The 15,939-nt window shown below is 41.8% G+C and overlaps 2 protein-coding genes across 4 annotated transcripts in view; both read left to right on the plus strand.

The window, feature by feature from the left end:
- The window catches only part of ANKFN1 (ankyrin repeat and fibronectin type III domain containing 1), a 250,655-nt gene that overhangs the window by 146,900 nt on the left and 87,816 nt on the right, over positions 1 to 15,939 (plus strand). For all 3 annotated transcript variants that reach the window (XM_082212408.1, XM_082212407.1, XM_082212409.1), the window contains 2 exons: positions 185 to 379; positions 1,894 to 2,007. In XM_082212408.1, the coding sequence (XP_082068534.1) occupies positions 185 to 379; positions 1,894 to 2,007 (309 nt within the window). The remainder of the gene's footprint in view (positions 1 to 184; positions 380 to 1,893; positions 2,008 to 15,939) is intronic.
- Positions 1 to 15,939, plus strand: part of NOG (noggin) — a 228,734-nt gene that overhangs the window by 63,456 nt on the left and 149,339 nt on the right. The window lies entirely within an intron of this gene.

Below are 15,939 nucleotides of genomic sequence, written 5' to 3' on the forward strand. Positions count from 1 at the left end.
GAAGGGAAAGGAGAATGTTAGCCACTTTGAGACTCCTTCAGGTAGTGATAAAGCGGGGTATCAAATCCAAACTCTTCTCTTCTTCTTCTCTTCTCACCCTATCCCCTGGTCAAGCGGATGAAATTTGCAATTTTGCCATGCCGAAGTCCTAGTGCTAACTTCCACATTTCCCTTCCCCTGATAGTTGTCAGCATGGAAAGCCGGTCGATCCATCTGAGCAACTTAGTTCAAGAGGCTCAGCAACGAGTCAGTGATCTGTCTGCAGAAGTAATGAATGAAGGGCTCAGCACAGACAGCTCCGAGAAGGAGAAGCAGCTGAAATCCTGGGAGTGGAGACACAGACTCTACAAGCGCATGAAATCGGGCTATGAACATTCCAGTAAGAAAAACCAATTATTCATCCTCACTGGCGTTCATGCAGAGCAGCGGACCTCAGTCTTAAAACCAGGGGAACTGGTGCAGATAGAACAAACTGCCTTCAGAAACTTAAAGTAATGTGGGTGGTGGGATTCGAGAAGACCTTACCTAGTTAATGAAGATGACAGGGAGCCCCATTTTTCATAGCTGTAAATCAGCCTCTGCAACTACATGATGCTTTCTTAAGGCTTCTACTACACAAAACAGAAGGCACCTTTATTTTTAAGAGATGCAGCAATGTTTATTTGAATTTACATTTACTAGATTGATTAATAGGCTAAAAACAGTTAAAAGTATTTGAAATATACTCGGAGTTGAGTGTTGATTTCATGCTCCTTATTTCAGCTCCTGGTCAACAGTGAGTGAGTTTTCCTCCAAAGCCTCTGGCTATATATACATTATTTACACAATGGGTCCCGTGTGATTGGCTGATTCACTTCCTCCTGGAGCCTGATTGGGCGGCTCCTGCAGACCAATCAGGTTGCTGCCTTCTAGCTCAGTACATCACACTATTTAATTAAACGACTGCCATATTCTTTATGACAGTGATTTCCCTAAAGCCTTTCTCTCAAGATGACAAATCTTTTATAAAAGAATGGAAATGGTTTATTGAATCTTTTCAGATAAATTATAAACAGATAAAAACATTGTCAAGATCATTGTAACAACCTGAAGTTTTACAAGAGTATATATTTAAAGAAGATTAATAAATAAGCAAGTTAAGTTGATTTGGATATGCAGAAGATATTAAAAATAAATTTAAGGAACCACAAAAAAGAGGGAGGTGGAAGTCAATTTTGAAATGTCAAAATGAATGTATGAATGTAAAATTAGTGAAATGTATAAAACTAGTGAAATGTATAAATTTGAAAAGTGTATGTGTGTGTATATGTGTGTGTGTGTGTGTGTGTGTGTGTGTAATATGGAAACAAACTTGTTTCAATTACTACAGTTTGATAAAGCTTTGGCTAGACGCCAAAATAAGTTCACTTGTGCTTTTGGGAACTTACTCTCTGGCAAAAGTGTAAAAGATGGTCATGCTACTGCTGCAGATAATTGTTTTCACTTGGTAGAAAATAAAGCAATGGTTTGAGCTGCTGTATAAATGTGCTTGCTTATTCAGCAATAATTTGAAATGCAGATCAAAAATAAGTAACAAAATTTAACGCATTATTTGGTTCCTTATCTGTCCTAGTACTGATCTCGGCAAGCGTCTGTGTGTTTCTTATTTACATATATCGAGGAAATGTTTGATTTCTGGGGTGCTAGCATTATTCAAAAGAGATGAAGACAACCAAACAAACAAATAAATAGCGTCCATCTGATCTCATTAGCATAGACTGCCTTGTAGCGTTCAAAGCAGCACCATATGAAAGCTCACCAGTTTTTTGTATGGTTTGGGGACGTTTCTTTGATGAACACTGTTTGAAAAGTATTTGTTCCGCCTGTAACATGATGTTTTCTCTTTGCTCCCAGGAGCCCCCGAGGCACCGACCAACGTCTGCCTCATGGTGACAAGCAGCACATCACTCACTGTCACTTTCCAAGAACCTCATAGCATGAACTCAGCAGTGGTGACCAAATATAAAGGTACTGACTTTGGGTTGGTTTCATGGCTTTGCGTTGATGAGACCTGTCTGATTAAGATGGCCTGTTTACAGCAACCATCTCACAAATCAAGCCAGGTTAACAATATGGTACGGTGTCAAATGTTGAGTTAGATCTTCGAGAGAATTGCCTGAGGACAAAGTAAGGTTTGATTAGGAGGGCTGGTAAAAGGTAAAGGGGACCCCTGACCACTAGGTCTAGTCATGGCCCATTCTGGGGTTGCGGCGCTCATCTCGCTTTATTGGCCAAGGGAGCCAGCGTACAGCTTCCGGGTCATGTGGCCAGCATGACTAAGCCGCTTCTGGCAAACCAGAGCAGCACACGGAAATGCTGTTTACCTTCCCGCCAGAGCAGTACCTATTTATCTACTTGCACTTGCTTTCGAACTGCTAGGTTGGCAGGAGCAGGGACCGAGCAACGGGAGCTCACCCCGTTGCGGGGATTCGAACCGCCGACCTTCTGATCGGCAAGCCTTAGGCTCTCTGGTTTAACCCACAGCGCCACCCGCGTCCCTCAGGAGGGCTGGGCAGGTTGCAAATGGGACACCCAGGTCCCTTCCCGGCTTTCCATTCCATGTGACCGAGCACTCAGTCCGAGAAGGACTTTTTATTTTTGAAAGTTATTTATTTGGTTTTTCAGATTAAAATTTAACAGTCATATACTGAACATAGATCATAAAAAACAAGATTCCAAGGAATTTCCTGGACTTCCATCCTCCCCTTTGAGGGTCCTATTATTAATCATTTCCTCCTGCATCTTTTATGATGATCCAAATCTTTTACATCTCCATTATATCCAAAATCCACTATTCAACTACAAGTGATATTTCAATGCTACTAACAATCTTAACTGTTTACAATGCTCTTGAAGATAAGTTATAAATTTTCCCCATTCTTTATTAAGATTTTGGTCTTTCTGATTTATGATTCTTCTGGTCATTTTAGCCATTTCGGCATAGTCCATCAACTTAATCTGCCATTCTTCTCTGGTAGGGACATGACTTCCAAATTTAAGAGGCCAGGAAGTTAATAGGATTGCTCTTGTTAGTAGCATTGTAAATATGCAATGAATAATAATAATAATAATAATAATAATAATAATAATAATAATAATAATTTATTACTTTATCCCACACATCTAACTGGGTTGCCCAGCACTCTGGTGTGAGACATCACTGAGGGATGTCTGACATCAGAGGTCAGCTTTTGTGCATAGTGTGATTGTATGAGAACCAGCCCTATCCTGAAGAATGGACTGTTTTCATTATGATTATTTTACTATTGGGCTGCCCATCAGTATGCTTTTTACTATGTTTTAATTTTGTTTTTACCATTGAAGTTTTGTAATGTGTTTCTAATGTTGTACACTGCCCTGAGATATTTTGATGAAGGACGGGATATAAATCAAATTAACAACAACAACAAGAACACACATTTTAAACTAACAGCCTGGCTTTAATCATGTTTACTCAAACAAGAGCAAGAAAGGGATGTATATTAGCCCCTGAACAAAGGAAACATTTGGAAACAATATAAAGGATGGGGAAAACAAGGATACACAGAATGCTTTGCTATCGCATATTAACATTTATAGAAAAACAACCCATATTAGTGCTTTTAAAAAATAAACCAAAATCAACACTTTAGTATGGTGGTCTGAGTATGTCATGAGCTAACTATCCAGTTGATTCACAGTCACAGAGTCTAGTCAAGGGAAAGGTAGCAGATCTAAAAGTTAAAGGGTAAAGGGACCCCTGACCATTAGGTCCAGTCGTGGCTGACTCTGAGGTTGCGGCACTCGTCTCGCTTTATCGGCCAAGGGAGCCAGCGTACAGCTTCCGGGTCATGTGGCCAGCATGACTAAGTCACTTCTGGTGAACCAGAGCAGAGCATGGAAACGCTGTTTACCTTCCCGCCAGGGCGGTACCTATTTATCTACTTGCACTTTGACGTGCTTTCGAATTGCTAGGTTGGCAGGAGCAGGGACCGAGCAATGGGAGCTCACCCCGTTGCGGGGATTCAAACCACCAACCTTCTGATTGGCAAGTCCTAGGCTCTGTGGTTTAACCCACAGCACCATCCGCATCCCGGTAACAGATCTAATCAACCATTCAAATGGGGAATAGTTGATTTTTCTCAACGCGTTTGTTCAGATCTAGAAATTAAGAATTTAGAACAATTTCTATCATTTGGGCTACTCCCAGGAAATAAATAACCACAACTTTTTAGGGGAGAGAGAACGCAAATTAGCTGATTGTTAAGATCTGGTATCCTCCGAAGGGTGTTCCGATTTCCATCATCCTCAACCTGCATGGCCAATGAGAAGTTTGCTCAAACAACATCCAGAAGGATGCAGTTTCTCGCATGAGGAGTTAGATGTTTTCAAGCCCAGGTCTACTTTCAGTCTTCCATCCAACAAACCTCAAATTAAAGTTTCTCAGAAGAAGGGAAAAGATGAGGCATGGGTTCGGCATGCTCCAACATGCCAAATAGTCAAGCAGTCAGAAGCAACTATTACTTCTTTCAAGTTAAAGTGTTTAGGATCACAGTTCCTATGAATCATGTTCAATGCCACACTTTATTGCTACAAAAAAAGAAAAGAAAAGTAAGGGTAAAACCAATACCAAAAATAACCTACTTATGGCTTCCCTTATGAAATTAGGATTTGCTTTCAGATTGGTTAACTTTATTGCTTATAATAAAAGTGTGGCATATGACTTGGGATGGGGGTGAAAAATTGATTCAGTCCACACTTAAAAGTGAACTTACCTAGTTTGCACGTTCTGAAACAATACGCAAACCAAAACACAGCCATCCTTCAGAAGTTGCACTTCTGTGAATTTTGCAATATAATTTGCAAATCAAGGAATGCGTTGTACACACAGAGAAACACACACACACACACACACACGTGAAATGTGCCTAAAAAATCACATATTCATGAAAATAACAGACAGAAATACATTGTATTAGAGGAAATTGCTTTGCAAAAAGTAGGCACTATTATATACAACAATGTTTGGAGAAATTTGCAATACAGTGCAATTTTCATGCAGCTTTTTTAAAAAATGCAATCTGATGTGTAAATGTGGAGGACCAATCTGTTGGCTTCCAAAAATATGAGAAACGTAGAGAAACTGAAATTGATAGGTTTGTCCCAGTGGCACTGGACGAGCAAAGTGCACCCCTTCCCACAAACCTTGTCTTTTGGCATCGTTTGTGTTATTATTAAAGCACATATCATCTGTATGTTTAATAGGTACTGTGCCTTAGGGGTAAGTAATGAGGACTCTCTGACCCATTTTCCCTTGGGACAGCACACTCCAGTGTTTTGTGACAGAGGAGGCGTGGGATGGATGGCAATACTTAATCCTTCCCTTGCCAGTCGTTTTTCCCAAAAACTTTCTTTTCCCTAGCTGTTTTTTACCCCATTGTTGCTTTAGACCTGCATAGGTCTAGAGTACTGCAGGAGCGAAAGCAGATGGCAGGGGCAAAATGTGTAATTTTGGTAAGGTTTTAGCTACATTGCTGCATTTGGTCAAAGGCATCATCATATTTCTGGTTTGGGGAGTAAAACAGGGTGGCAGGAGAAGGGTTAAGCACCCACCCCACAGCCCTGTATAGGGAAGCTTTTAATATTTGATATTTTATTCAGTTTTTAATCTGTTGGGAGCTGCCCAGAGTGGTTGGGGAAACCTAGTCAAATTGGTGGGGTATAAATATATTATTATTATTATTATTATTATTATTATTATTATTCCTTTTGCTACTTTACTTTTTTTATTAATATATATTTTATTAAGGATTTTCTTGTTTTACAGAAGTGTAATGCCTCGTATTTTTTTTTATGTAACATTTTTACAAATCCGTTTCATTTGTTGAGGCATTAGGGGGAGAAGAAAAGAAAAAAGAAAGGGGGGTGGAGAGAGGGAAGATGGATAGGGCTGGGGTTGGGTGGCGGTGTTTCTATTATGTTTAATGTATGTAGAGTTTGGTGTCAGTGTTGCTTGTGTTGTTCACTTGTGTTCCTTTGGTGGTGAGAGAGGTTGGGGTTGGCCTAAGGTGTGATTGTTTGCTTGTGATTGGCTGTGGTGATCTTTGTTTTCATGTGTGAGTGAGGTGGGTGGGTGTTTTGGATCAGGTTAGCCATATTGATTTGTATGCTGTTGGTGGATTATTGTCATTGTCCTGTTGGGCTGTGTATGTGATAAAGGGGAGCCATACCGGGGTGAAGGCGTCTTCTTCTATTTGTCCCCGTGTCAGTTTCAGTTTGTTAGTTAATTTTTCTAGTAGGGCTGTTTCCCATACTATTTGGTACCATTGGTCCATGCTTACTCCTGACAGGTCTCTCCAGTGTCTGGTTATGGTGTTTCTGGCTGCTGAGAGCAGGGGGGTTATGAGTTCTTTGTGGTGTAAATGGGCATTGTTGTCTTGGAAGATGTTTAGTAGGGCCAATTCTGGGGTGATGTCTATTACTTGCTTAGTTATTTTACATATTTCTTGTATGGCTGTTGTCCAGAATAGTTGGATTTTGGGACACTCCCACCACATGTGGAGGTATGTGCCTGTGGAGGTGCACCCTCTCCAGCATTTTGGTGAGGTTCCTGGGTGTATTAGCGCTTGGTGTTAGGTACCACCTGTAGGTGAGTTTCAGTGTGAGTTCTTTTCTTTTCGTTGATATGGATTTAAAGGGGGGTTTAGACCACATTCTGGTCCATTGAGTGGGGTTAATCTCATAGCCTATGTCATTCTCCCATTGTTTTTTGATTGCGTCTAGGGGATTTGCAGGATTTTGGAGTAGTATTTTGTATATTGCGGATACCGTCCCTTTACCGTTTCCCTTTGTTGTTAGGAGGAGGTTTTCGGCGGTTGTCAGGGGCCTAGTTGCTGCTGATTTTAGTGTTGGGTTGTTTAAGAGGGCATGTATTTGGTGTTGTGTTAACCAGGGCATTTGGGTGTCTTCTAGTTTGTCTTGTATTTCTTGTGTTGACAAGGGTTTGTTATTTTTATAAAAGTCTTCAAAGTGCTCTGCTGGAGGCACTAGTCTTGTTCAGATTTCTCTATTTCTCCATAATGACAGGCACCATATTTTTGCACTGAAAAGTCTTGTGTTTAGGCACAACCCTGGTGATTAAACTCAGCCTCCCCATACCTCATGCAAACGTGGTACTCAAGACTGAACACAATGTGATAATATTAGACGGCCTTGGTTCTGGGATGCGTGGGTAATATTCATTAAGCATTTTTATATACCCCCCCCACCCCATGGAACCCCAACCTATGGAATTGGCCACTATACTGTAGAATTTTTAAAAGCATCAAATGAACTGCAAATCATTTTTCAATGCCACTCTGCTCTACTTAGTCATGTAAGTGTTTTTTCAGAATCCCCAGCTTTCAAGACTATGAATGTTCCCTTTCTCTTCATTATCAGTTGTCATTAAAAACCATACTTCAACAAGTAGGCCTATGCGTTGAAACTGACTTTATTCTTTTCAACAGCAAAATGGGAAGCTGCTCTTTCCTTGACCGTCTAGTTGCTTTGTGATTAGTGACTGTTCTTGGGAGCCAGCATTTGGATCCATCATTGCCTGATATGATGTGAAACCTGTTTGGCATCCTGCATTCTCTTGAAGTTGTGTGCAGCTTGCAAAGGGGATAGCAATGCTTTTCTTTTCATTGTCTCAGCCAGGAGTGGCGAACCTGTAGATCGCCAAGTGCTGTTCAACTCCAATTCCATCAGCCATGTCCAGTAGCTAGCGGTTACAAAAGAGTTGGAGAACAACCACAGGTTCCCCATCTGTGCTCTAAACTGCAGATCAGGCATAGTTATCTCTCGCTTGGACTACTGCAATGCGCTCTATGTGGGGCTAACTTTGAAGGTGACCCAGAAACTACAACTAATCCAGAATGCGGCAGAAGGGGTGACTGGGAGCAGCAGCCGAGACCATATAACACTGGTCTTGAAAGACCCACACTGGCTCCCAGTACGTTTCTGAGCACAATTCAAAGTGTTGGTGCTGACCTTTAAAGCCCTAAATGGCCTCGGTCCAGTATACCTGAAGGAGCGTGTCCACCCCCATTTTTCTGCCCAGACACAGAGGTCCAGCCCCGAGGGCCTTCTGGTGGTTCCCTCGCTGCGAGAAGCCGAGTTACAGGGAACCAGGCAGAGGGCCTTCTCGGTAGTGGCACCTGCCCTGTGGAACACCCTCCCACCAGATGTCAAAGAGAAAAATAACTACCAAACTTTTAGAAGACATCTAAAGGCAGCCCTGTTTAGGGAAGCTTTTAATGTTTAATAGGTTATTGTATTTTAGTGTTTTGTTGGAAGTCCATATCGGAAGTGGGGTTTTTTATTGGCAAACCTGGCCCTCCAGATGTTTGGGGACTACAACTTCCATCATCCCTGACTACTGGTCCTGTTAGCTAGGGATGATGGAAGTTGTAGTCCCAAAACATCTGGAGGGCAGAGTCTGCCTATGCCTGCCGTAGATGGATCTGCCTGACATGACTTCAAAAGGGAGATAGTACTCTTGAGATTGCTTCCCTAAACTTAAGGTAAAGGTAAAGGGACCCTTGACCATTAGGACCAGTCGTGACCGACTCTGGGTTGTGGCGCTCATCTTGCTTTATTGGCTGAGGGAGCCAGCGTACAGCTTCCAGTTCATGTGGCCAGCATGACTAAGCCGCTTCTGGCAAACCAGAGCAGCACACAGAAACGCCGTTTACCTTCCCACTGGAGCGGTACCTATTTATCTACTTGCACTTTGATGTGCTTTCAAACTGCTAGGTTGGCAGGAGCAGGGACCGAGCAACGGGAGCTCACCCAGTTGTGGGGATTCGAACCGCCGACCTTCTGATCGGCAAGTCCTAGGCTCTGTGGTTTAACCCACAGCGCCACCCGCGTCCCTCCTCCCTAAACTTACAAGAACACCATATTTTAACCCCTAGCCTGATCTTCTAGGTTGTTCAGAAGCAGGGATTTTTTTCAGCCGGAATTCACTGAAACTCACTTCCGGCACCTCTCAGGTGGGCGCCATTGCCATTATAAGAGAACAGTGGAGCTGTTTGTGGTCATTTTGCTTTTTCTAGAAAATAGAACAGCTCAGAAGCATGTGTGAGGAGCCCTAGTTCAAACAGAGAGGGGGCCATTTAATAATAATAATAATAATAATAATAATAATAATAATTAATAATTTATTATTTGTACCCCGCCCATCTGGCTGGGTTTCCCCAGCCACTCTGGGTGGATTCCACAGAAACCAAAAAAACACTAAAATATCATACATTAAAAGCTTCCCTGAATAGGGCCGCCTTAAGATGTCTTCTGAATGTCAGGTAGTTGTCCATCACCTTGACATCCAATGGGAGGGCATTCCACAGGGCGGGCTTCCATTTCTCATAGTCTGTATTCGGAGCTGCCGCCAAAACTTAACCCTAAAGCAAAACAAGCCAATCTGTGTTGATAGATATCCCAAAGCAAAATTCAGAGTGAATATGAAAGTTCCTTCTCCAGGCAAAGCACCTGACACATTCAGAAAGAAACAGAGTTTTGAGGGATTCTTTCATCTTCTGTCATTTTGGGTGGTATTACCCAACTGCCTACATATGGCATTCCATATAATACAGTGGTGCCCCGCAATACGAATGCCTCGCAAGACGAAAACCTCGCTAGACGAAAGGGTTTTCCGTTTTTGAGCTGCTTCGCAAGATGAATTTCCCTATGGGCTTGCTTAGCAAGACGAAAACGTCTTGTGAGTGTTCCGATTTTTTTCCGCTTTCCCCCCTTTTTCTAAGCCGCTAAGCTGCTAATAACCTTTTAGCCGCTAAGCCGCTAAGCCTTTAATAGCCACTAAACCGCTAATAGCGCTAATCTGCTAAGCCGCTAATAGGGTTGCTTTGCAAGACGAAAAAACCGCTAGACGAAGAGACTCGCGGAACGGATTATTTTCGTCTTACGAGGCACCACTGTAATTGGAGCACATGGTTCTGCATACCTCAGATCCATAGTTGTCAATGTTTCCCCTTTTTAAAGGGAAATTCCTTATTCCGAATAGGATTCCTCGCAAGAAAATGGAAAAGTTGACAGCTATGCTCAGATCTGAGGTGCTGGGGAGCAGCTGCCACTCAGGTAGAAAATGTTGGACGAGGTTGGCTCTGTCTCAGGGTAAAACTGCTTCTTGATGTCATTATATAACAGTAAGCCACATTAAAAAGGCCCGAGTCAGTGTTTATGTTTGTTTTAGCCTCCCTGAGCACTTATCCCTCAGTCTCTGAGGCCTCTGATTTCCATCTTTCACCTCAAAGCCAGTGCTTTTGTCAGGGAAAGTAAGATTTCACAGCTTAAGAGGCCCCATGCTGAGGAGAGAATTTCTTTGATCCCTAAGCACCATCTAGAAGTGTTTTAACAAGAATTTAAAGATTTAGTTAGGGAAGAAAAGAAAATAGTCCTAAGCATAAGTCCTAAATGGAGTTTGTCCAGAAGATAGATTAGATAGATAGATAGATAGATAGATAGATAGATAGATAGATAGATAGATGATAGATATAGATAGATAGATAGATGATAGATAGATAGATAGATGATAGATAGATAGATAGATAGATAGATAGATAGATAGTCACTCCATCCCTCTCTCTGTGCAATATTATAACTCTGGAGAAAGTATGGTGAAATGTGAAATTGTTTCATAAGTCGCTCATATCTGGGCTACTACTTTGATGCATAGAGCTAGACTTCCACTTGCTGTGACAATTTGCCTGAGGGTGGAAGGTGACAGAAGGTCCTTTTTATGGACCACATTTACTGGAAGATAATACGCACAAGGGTTGCCAAGCTGGCCTCTGTGGGCCCATTTACTGAGACAGTATGTGCACGACCAGATGGCAATAGGCGTCAGAAGAAAGGCTCACCTGAATTCATGTCAATAATGAAATTTCTCAGGAGAAATTCAGCAGCCTCCTAGAATTAACGTTAGGCTATAAAAGCAGGCTCGTCTTGATTGAATCCCAGATTGAGAGATGGGTTCAGAAAGTTGCGCGGGCCGTACGTTTTCGGTCACGGAAATTTCACCCAAAGTGAAATGCGAAGTAGATGTGGGTGTTTCTCCTCAGGAAACACATCTGAGAAATCACAAAGGAGGGTGAAGAGTTTGGTCAGACGGACAGAATGTTTCAAGGGATGGCTGCTACCAGATTGCACCTTAAAGTGAAATGGATAGTGAGTTCCTTTCAGGCCAAACATCTGAGGAATTTCAAGGATGGGCAAAATAAGTTTGAAAAGACTAATGAGATGACTGGCAGAATCCGAGACCAGGGAGAAGAGTCGGTGGAAGAAGACTGGAGGAAATTTAAAATTTATTTGCAGAAACACTGTAAAATTTTTGAATGCTGATGACATTGAAATGAATTGAAGGGGCTCTAGCAACAAGGCAAAAAGTATGAGGGGATTAATAATAGATAAACTAATAGAATATGAATTTGCTGAACTAAATTTAAAAAGGGATACAAAAATGGGAGACGTGAGGAAGTCAGGAAAATAAGTTAACTAAAGTGGAGATAAGAAAGAGGGAGTTTTTGTTTTTCTTTTATATGTGTTTTTTATTTTTTTTCTTCTTTGTGTTTAATGTTTGTATTTTTGTATCTTTGTATTTTGTATTTGTTTTGTATTTGTTTTTTGTTTTTTTCCAACTTTTCTATTGATAAAAGCTAATAAAATATTATTTAAAAAAAATATGAAAAGACTAATGAGATTTCTACTGGGGGGTTTGCACACACCTCAAAGAGACGCAATTGGCCCACTGTTGTTTACAGTTTAAAAGTCTATTAGGTGATGATGGTATTACAGCGCGACCAAAATAAAATAAAATGCCTCTATCATCACAATTTCTGAAGTCAATAGGGAACCTGTCTCCATATGCTTCATAATGAAGAACATTCCACAGGTGAAAATTTACTTTTCACTCCCCAATGTATTGAGAGGCCTTTGTCCATTCTTGCATACAAGGAAGAGTTCTGTTCCTCCTTCTGCCCCCTTATTCAGGCAATGTTATCTCTAAAAGAGAAGTCCCAGCAAAGGAAGAATGGATACAAAAATTTATGGAATATGCAGAAATGGCAAAGCTTACCGGAAGAATAAGAAATCAACATTATTTTAAATAAAATAATGGAAATGGTTTATTGAATATTTACAGATAAATTGTAAACAGGTAAGAACATTCGCAGGATTATTGTAATAATCTGCAGCATGAAGCTGCAGTATATATTTAAAGACGATGAATAAATGAGCAAATTAAGTTAATTTGGATATGGAGAAGATATTGAAAATAAACTTAAGAAACCACAGAAAGAGGGGGAAGGAAGTCAAGCTTTGAAATGTCAAAATGATTGTGAAATGTATAAACTTGAGAAGTATAAATATATATATATATTTAAAATGTTATCTCTAAAAGAAGGAGACCCTTTAAAGACAGGATAAAGTAGTGGAATTTATCTGCAGTATCTGCAGTAGTGACACAGAAATGATAATAATACCCAGCCTGTTGGAAGTATTTCACACTGTTTTGAAATTTTTGAGCATTATTGGTAAGTACATCCCGGTTCTTGCGTGCATTACTGAAAATGTGTTGCATTTCCATGGGGAATCAGGATTCATCTTTTTCCCCCTTCCAGCTGATGGGTAAGGAAAGCTATTACCAGGAGAAAAGCAAATATTATCTAAGAGTATTGTACAATATTTCACCCCTGCTGCTGCTTTTAAAAATATAATACTACATGACCTGTTTTGCCCAAACATCTACACCTGCATTTTAAATGCTTCCAGGGCATTCAGTTCAGGCAATTTCTGATGTTTGATAACACTGCCCAGTGCATTAAAAAGCTACTCGCAGTGTTTAAGGGCTGAATCTCTGCAAATTTGACAAGGTCCAGGGAACTGCTTTCAGATATATGCCACATTCTGATAGAAGGTAAATATAATACTAAAGAGGTGGGAGATGGCCACTGAGGCCTTTCGTTATACGCCAGTTAAAAAGAGTGAACATTCAAAATCCTTTATAGGTGGTAGATGATCACCCTTTACACTCGTTTTCTCATCTTTTAAACCAGGATTAGAAGCCAATTTATGCTGGGGTCAATTAAGCATAGGGACACAGGTGGCGCTGTGGGTTAAACCACAGAGCCTAGGACTTTCCGATCAGAAGGTCGGCGGTTCGAATCCCTGTGACGGGGTGAGCTCGCGTTGCTCGGTCCCTGCTCCTGCCAACCTAGCAGTTCAAAAGCACCTCAAAGTGCAAGTAGATAAATAGGTACCACTCCAGCGGAAAGGTAAACGGCGTTTCCGTGCGCTGCTCTGGTTTGCCAGAAGTGGTGTAGTCATGCTGGCCACATGACCCGGAAGCTGTACGCCGGCTCCCTCAGCCAATAAAGCGAGATGAGCACCGCAACCCCAGAGTCGGTCACGACTGGACCTAATGGTCAAGGGTCCCTTTACCTTTACCAATGTAAGCATAAGAGCACTTTGTTTCATGTGAAATTCCACCCAAACATTTACTTTGGGCGGGAGAGGGGGAATGGATGAAGATGTCATTTTCAGTTTCTCTCAGTTTCTCATTTTCCCAATCAAGTCCAGTTCTTCACTGTTCCTCATCAGTTTGCGGATATACTGTATTTTTTGCTCCATAAGATGCACTTTTTCCCTTCTAAAATGTAAGGGGAAATGTCTGTGCGTCTTATGGGGCGAATGTGTGGTCCCTGGAGCCGAATTGCCCAGGGGCGAAAAGCAGATCGTCCTCTTTTTTTTTTGAAAGAGGGAAGTGGATGTTGAAACAAAGCCACTAAGCAGCTGATTGGCAAGAGATCGGAAGCGAGATAAGGGACTCTAGCGATAAAGGAGGCTGACTGGCAGGGGGGAGGTAAAGACAGTGAACTTGCAGAACTTGAAGAAAAGGAGGAGCAAAAACACTGCTCCATCTAAGGAAAAGACACTAAGGCAAACAAGAGGGAAGGGGGTGTTGAAAGGAAGCAGCTGATCGGCAAGCGATCGGGAGGGAGATAAGGGACGCTAGAGATAAAGGAGGCTGCCTGGGAGGGGGAGGTAAAAGCTCATGGATCCTCAGGATTTTTGCACTGGGTCACCCCAAATTCACCATCAGATCACATAGCATGTCCATGGCTACAGCCTGTACCAAAAAAATCACCCACCCACTGTTGTGTGGGGCTGCAATGGCGCAAAGCCACAGCATGAACCACAAAAATCATACATCCACTGTTTCGTTCAGAATATACATATTTTTCTTTTTTTCCTCCTCTAAAAACTAGCTGCGCCTTATGGTCAGGTGCGTCTTATGGAGCGAAAAATATGGTGTTTTGTTAAACTTTCTCATGAAAATTCACCAGTGTTTCACTGACTGCAGCAAGATTAGTGATAGCTCACCAATGGACGAACCAGACTGAAAATACCCCATAATATATGGAAGAATAATATCTGGCATTCAGCAATGTCTGAGCGTTTCATGAGACACAGGAGGGAAATTAAAGGCAGAATGAATAGAGACACCTTTCAAACAGACTTCCTTTTCCTTTAAAACAATTGCTGGACGCTGGAGTATTTTACTCTTTGGTTGTTCTCTGGCTGTGACTGATGTGCTATTTAAGCCACTGCCATATCACTTTTGATAGTTTAGGTCCCTTGATATAGGCTCTTTGTCTTTCTTGATGACCTCTACCTCATGATGGGTTTGGATAGGGCTTTCATACATCCGGAATTTCCTGGATTAGTCCGTAGCCAGGATTAGTCCGTCGAAAATGGCATCTGGGTGGAATTTTCAAAAAGCATTCAAAATGTCCAGGAAAACCCAAGCATCATGCGGGCAGCCCATATCGGAAGTGGGGTTTTGTGGGTTTTTTTGCAATTTCCCTAAGAAATAGGTAAAAAACTTCCGGGGGGGGAGATGTTGTAAAAAAGAGCCCAACAACTTCTGTGTCTAGATTTTCATTTCTTAAAATAAGGCAACCCTAGGTTTGAAATTAAGATCATGGCCACTGGGCCCATCACCTCCTGGCAAATAGAAGGGGAAGAAATGGAGGCAGTGAGAGATTTTACTTTCTTGGGCTCCATGATCACTGCAGATGGTGACAGCAGTCACGAAATTAAAGACACCTGCTTCTTGGGATAAAAGAAATGACAAACCTACACAGCATCTTAAAAAGCAGAGACATCACCTTCCCAGCAAAGGTCCATATCGTTAAAGCTATGGTTTTCCTAGTAGTGATGTATGGAAGTGAGAGCTGGACCATAAAGAAGGCTGATTGCCGAAGAATTGATGCTTTTGAATTATGGTGCTGGAGGAGACTCTTGAGAGTCCCATGGACTGCGAGAAGATCAAACCTATCCATTCTTAAGGAAATCAGCCCTGAGTGCTCACTGGAAGAACAGATCCTGAACCTGAGGCTCCAATACTTTGGCCACATCATGAGAAGAGAAGACTCCCTGGAAAAGACCCTGATTTGGGGAAAGATGGAGGGCACAAGGAGAAGGGGACGACAGAGGATGAGATGGTTGGACTGTGTTCTCGAAGCTACCAACACGAGTTTGACCAAACTGCAGGAGGCAGTGGAAGACAGGAGTGCCTGGTGTGCTCTGATCCATGGGGTTACGAAGAGTCGGACATGACTAAATGACTAAGCAACAACAAGGTTTGGAAGACTTTGTGGGATTCCAGAGTCATCCTTTTTCTTCTTCCTCCAAATGTGATATGAAAAACAATTTTAGGGAACCCTCCTCCCTTTCCCCCTTCCTTCCCAACGTCTTGATTTAGAAAGTTGACTAGAACTCACCATAGCTAGCACTGATTCTTGATGATCCTACTATTGTCAGCTCCCTTTGATTCCCAACAGTAAATCCCTCCATACTGTG

This window comes from Podarcis vaucheri, assembly GCF_965113315.1.
Source record: "Podarcis vaucheri genome assembly, chromosome: 2".
In the NCBI taxonomy this organism is placed as follows: domain Eukaryota; kingdom Metazoa; phylum Chordata; class Lepidosauria; order Squamata; family Lacertidae; genus Podarcis; species Podarcis vaucheri.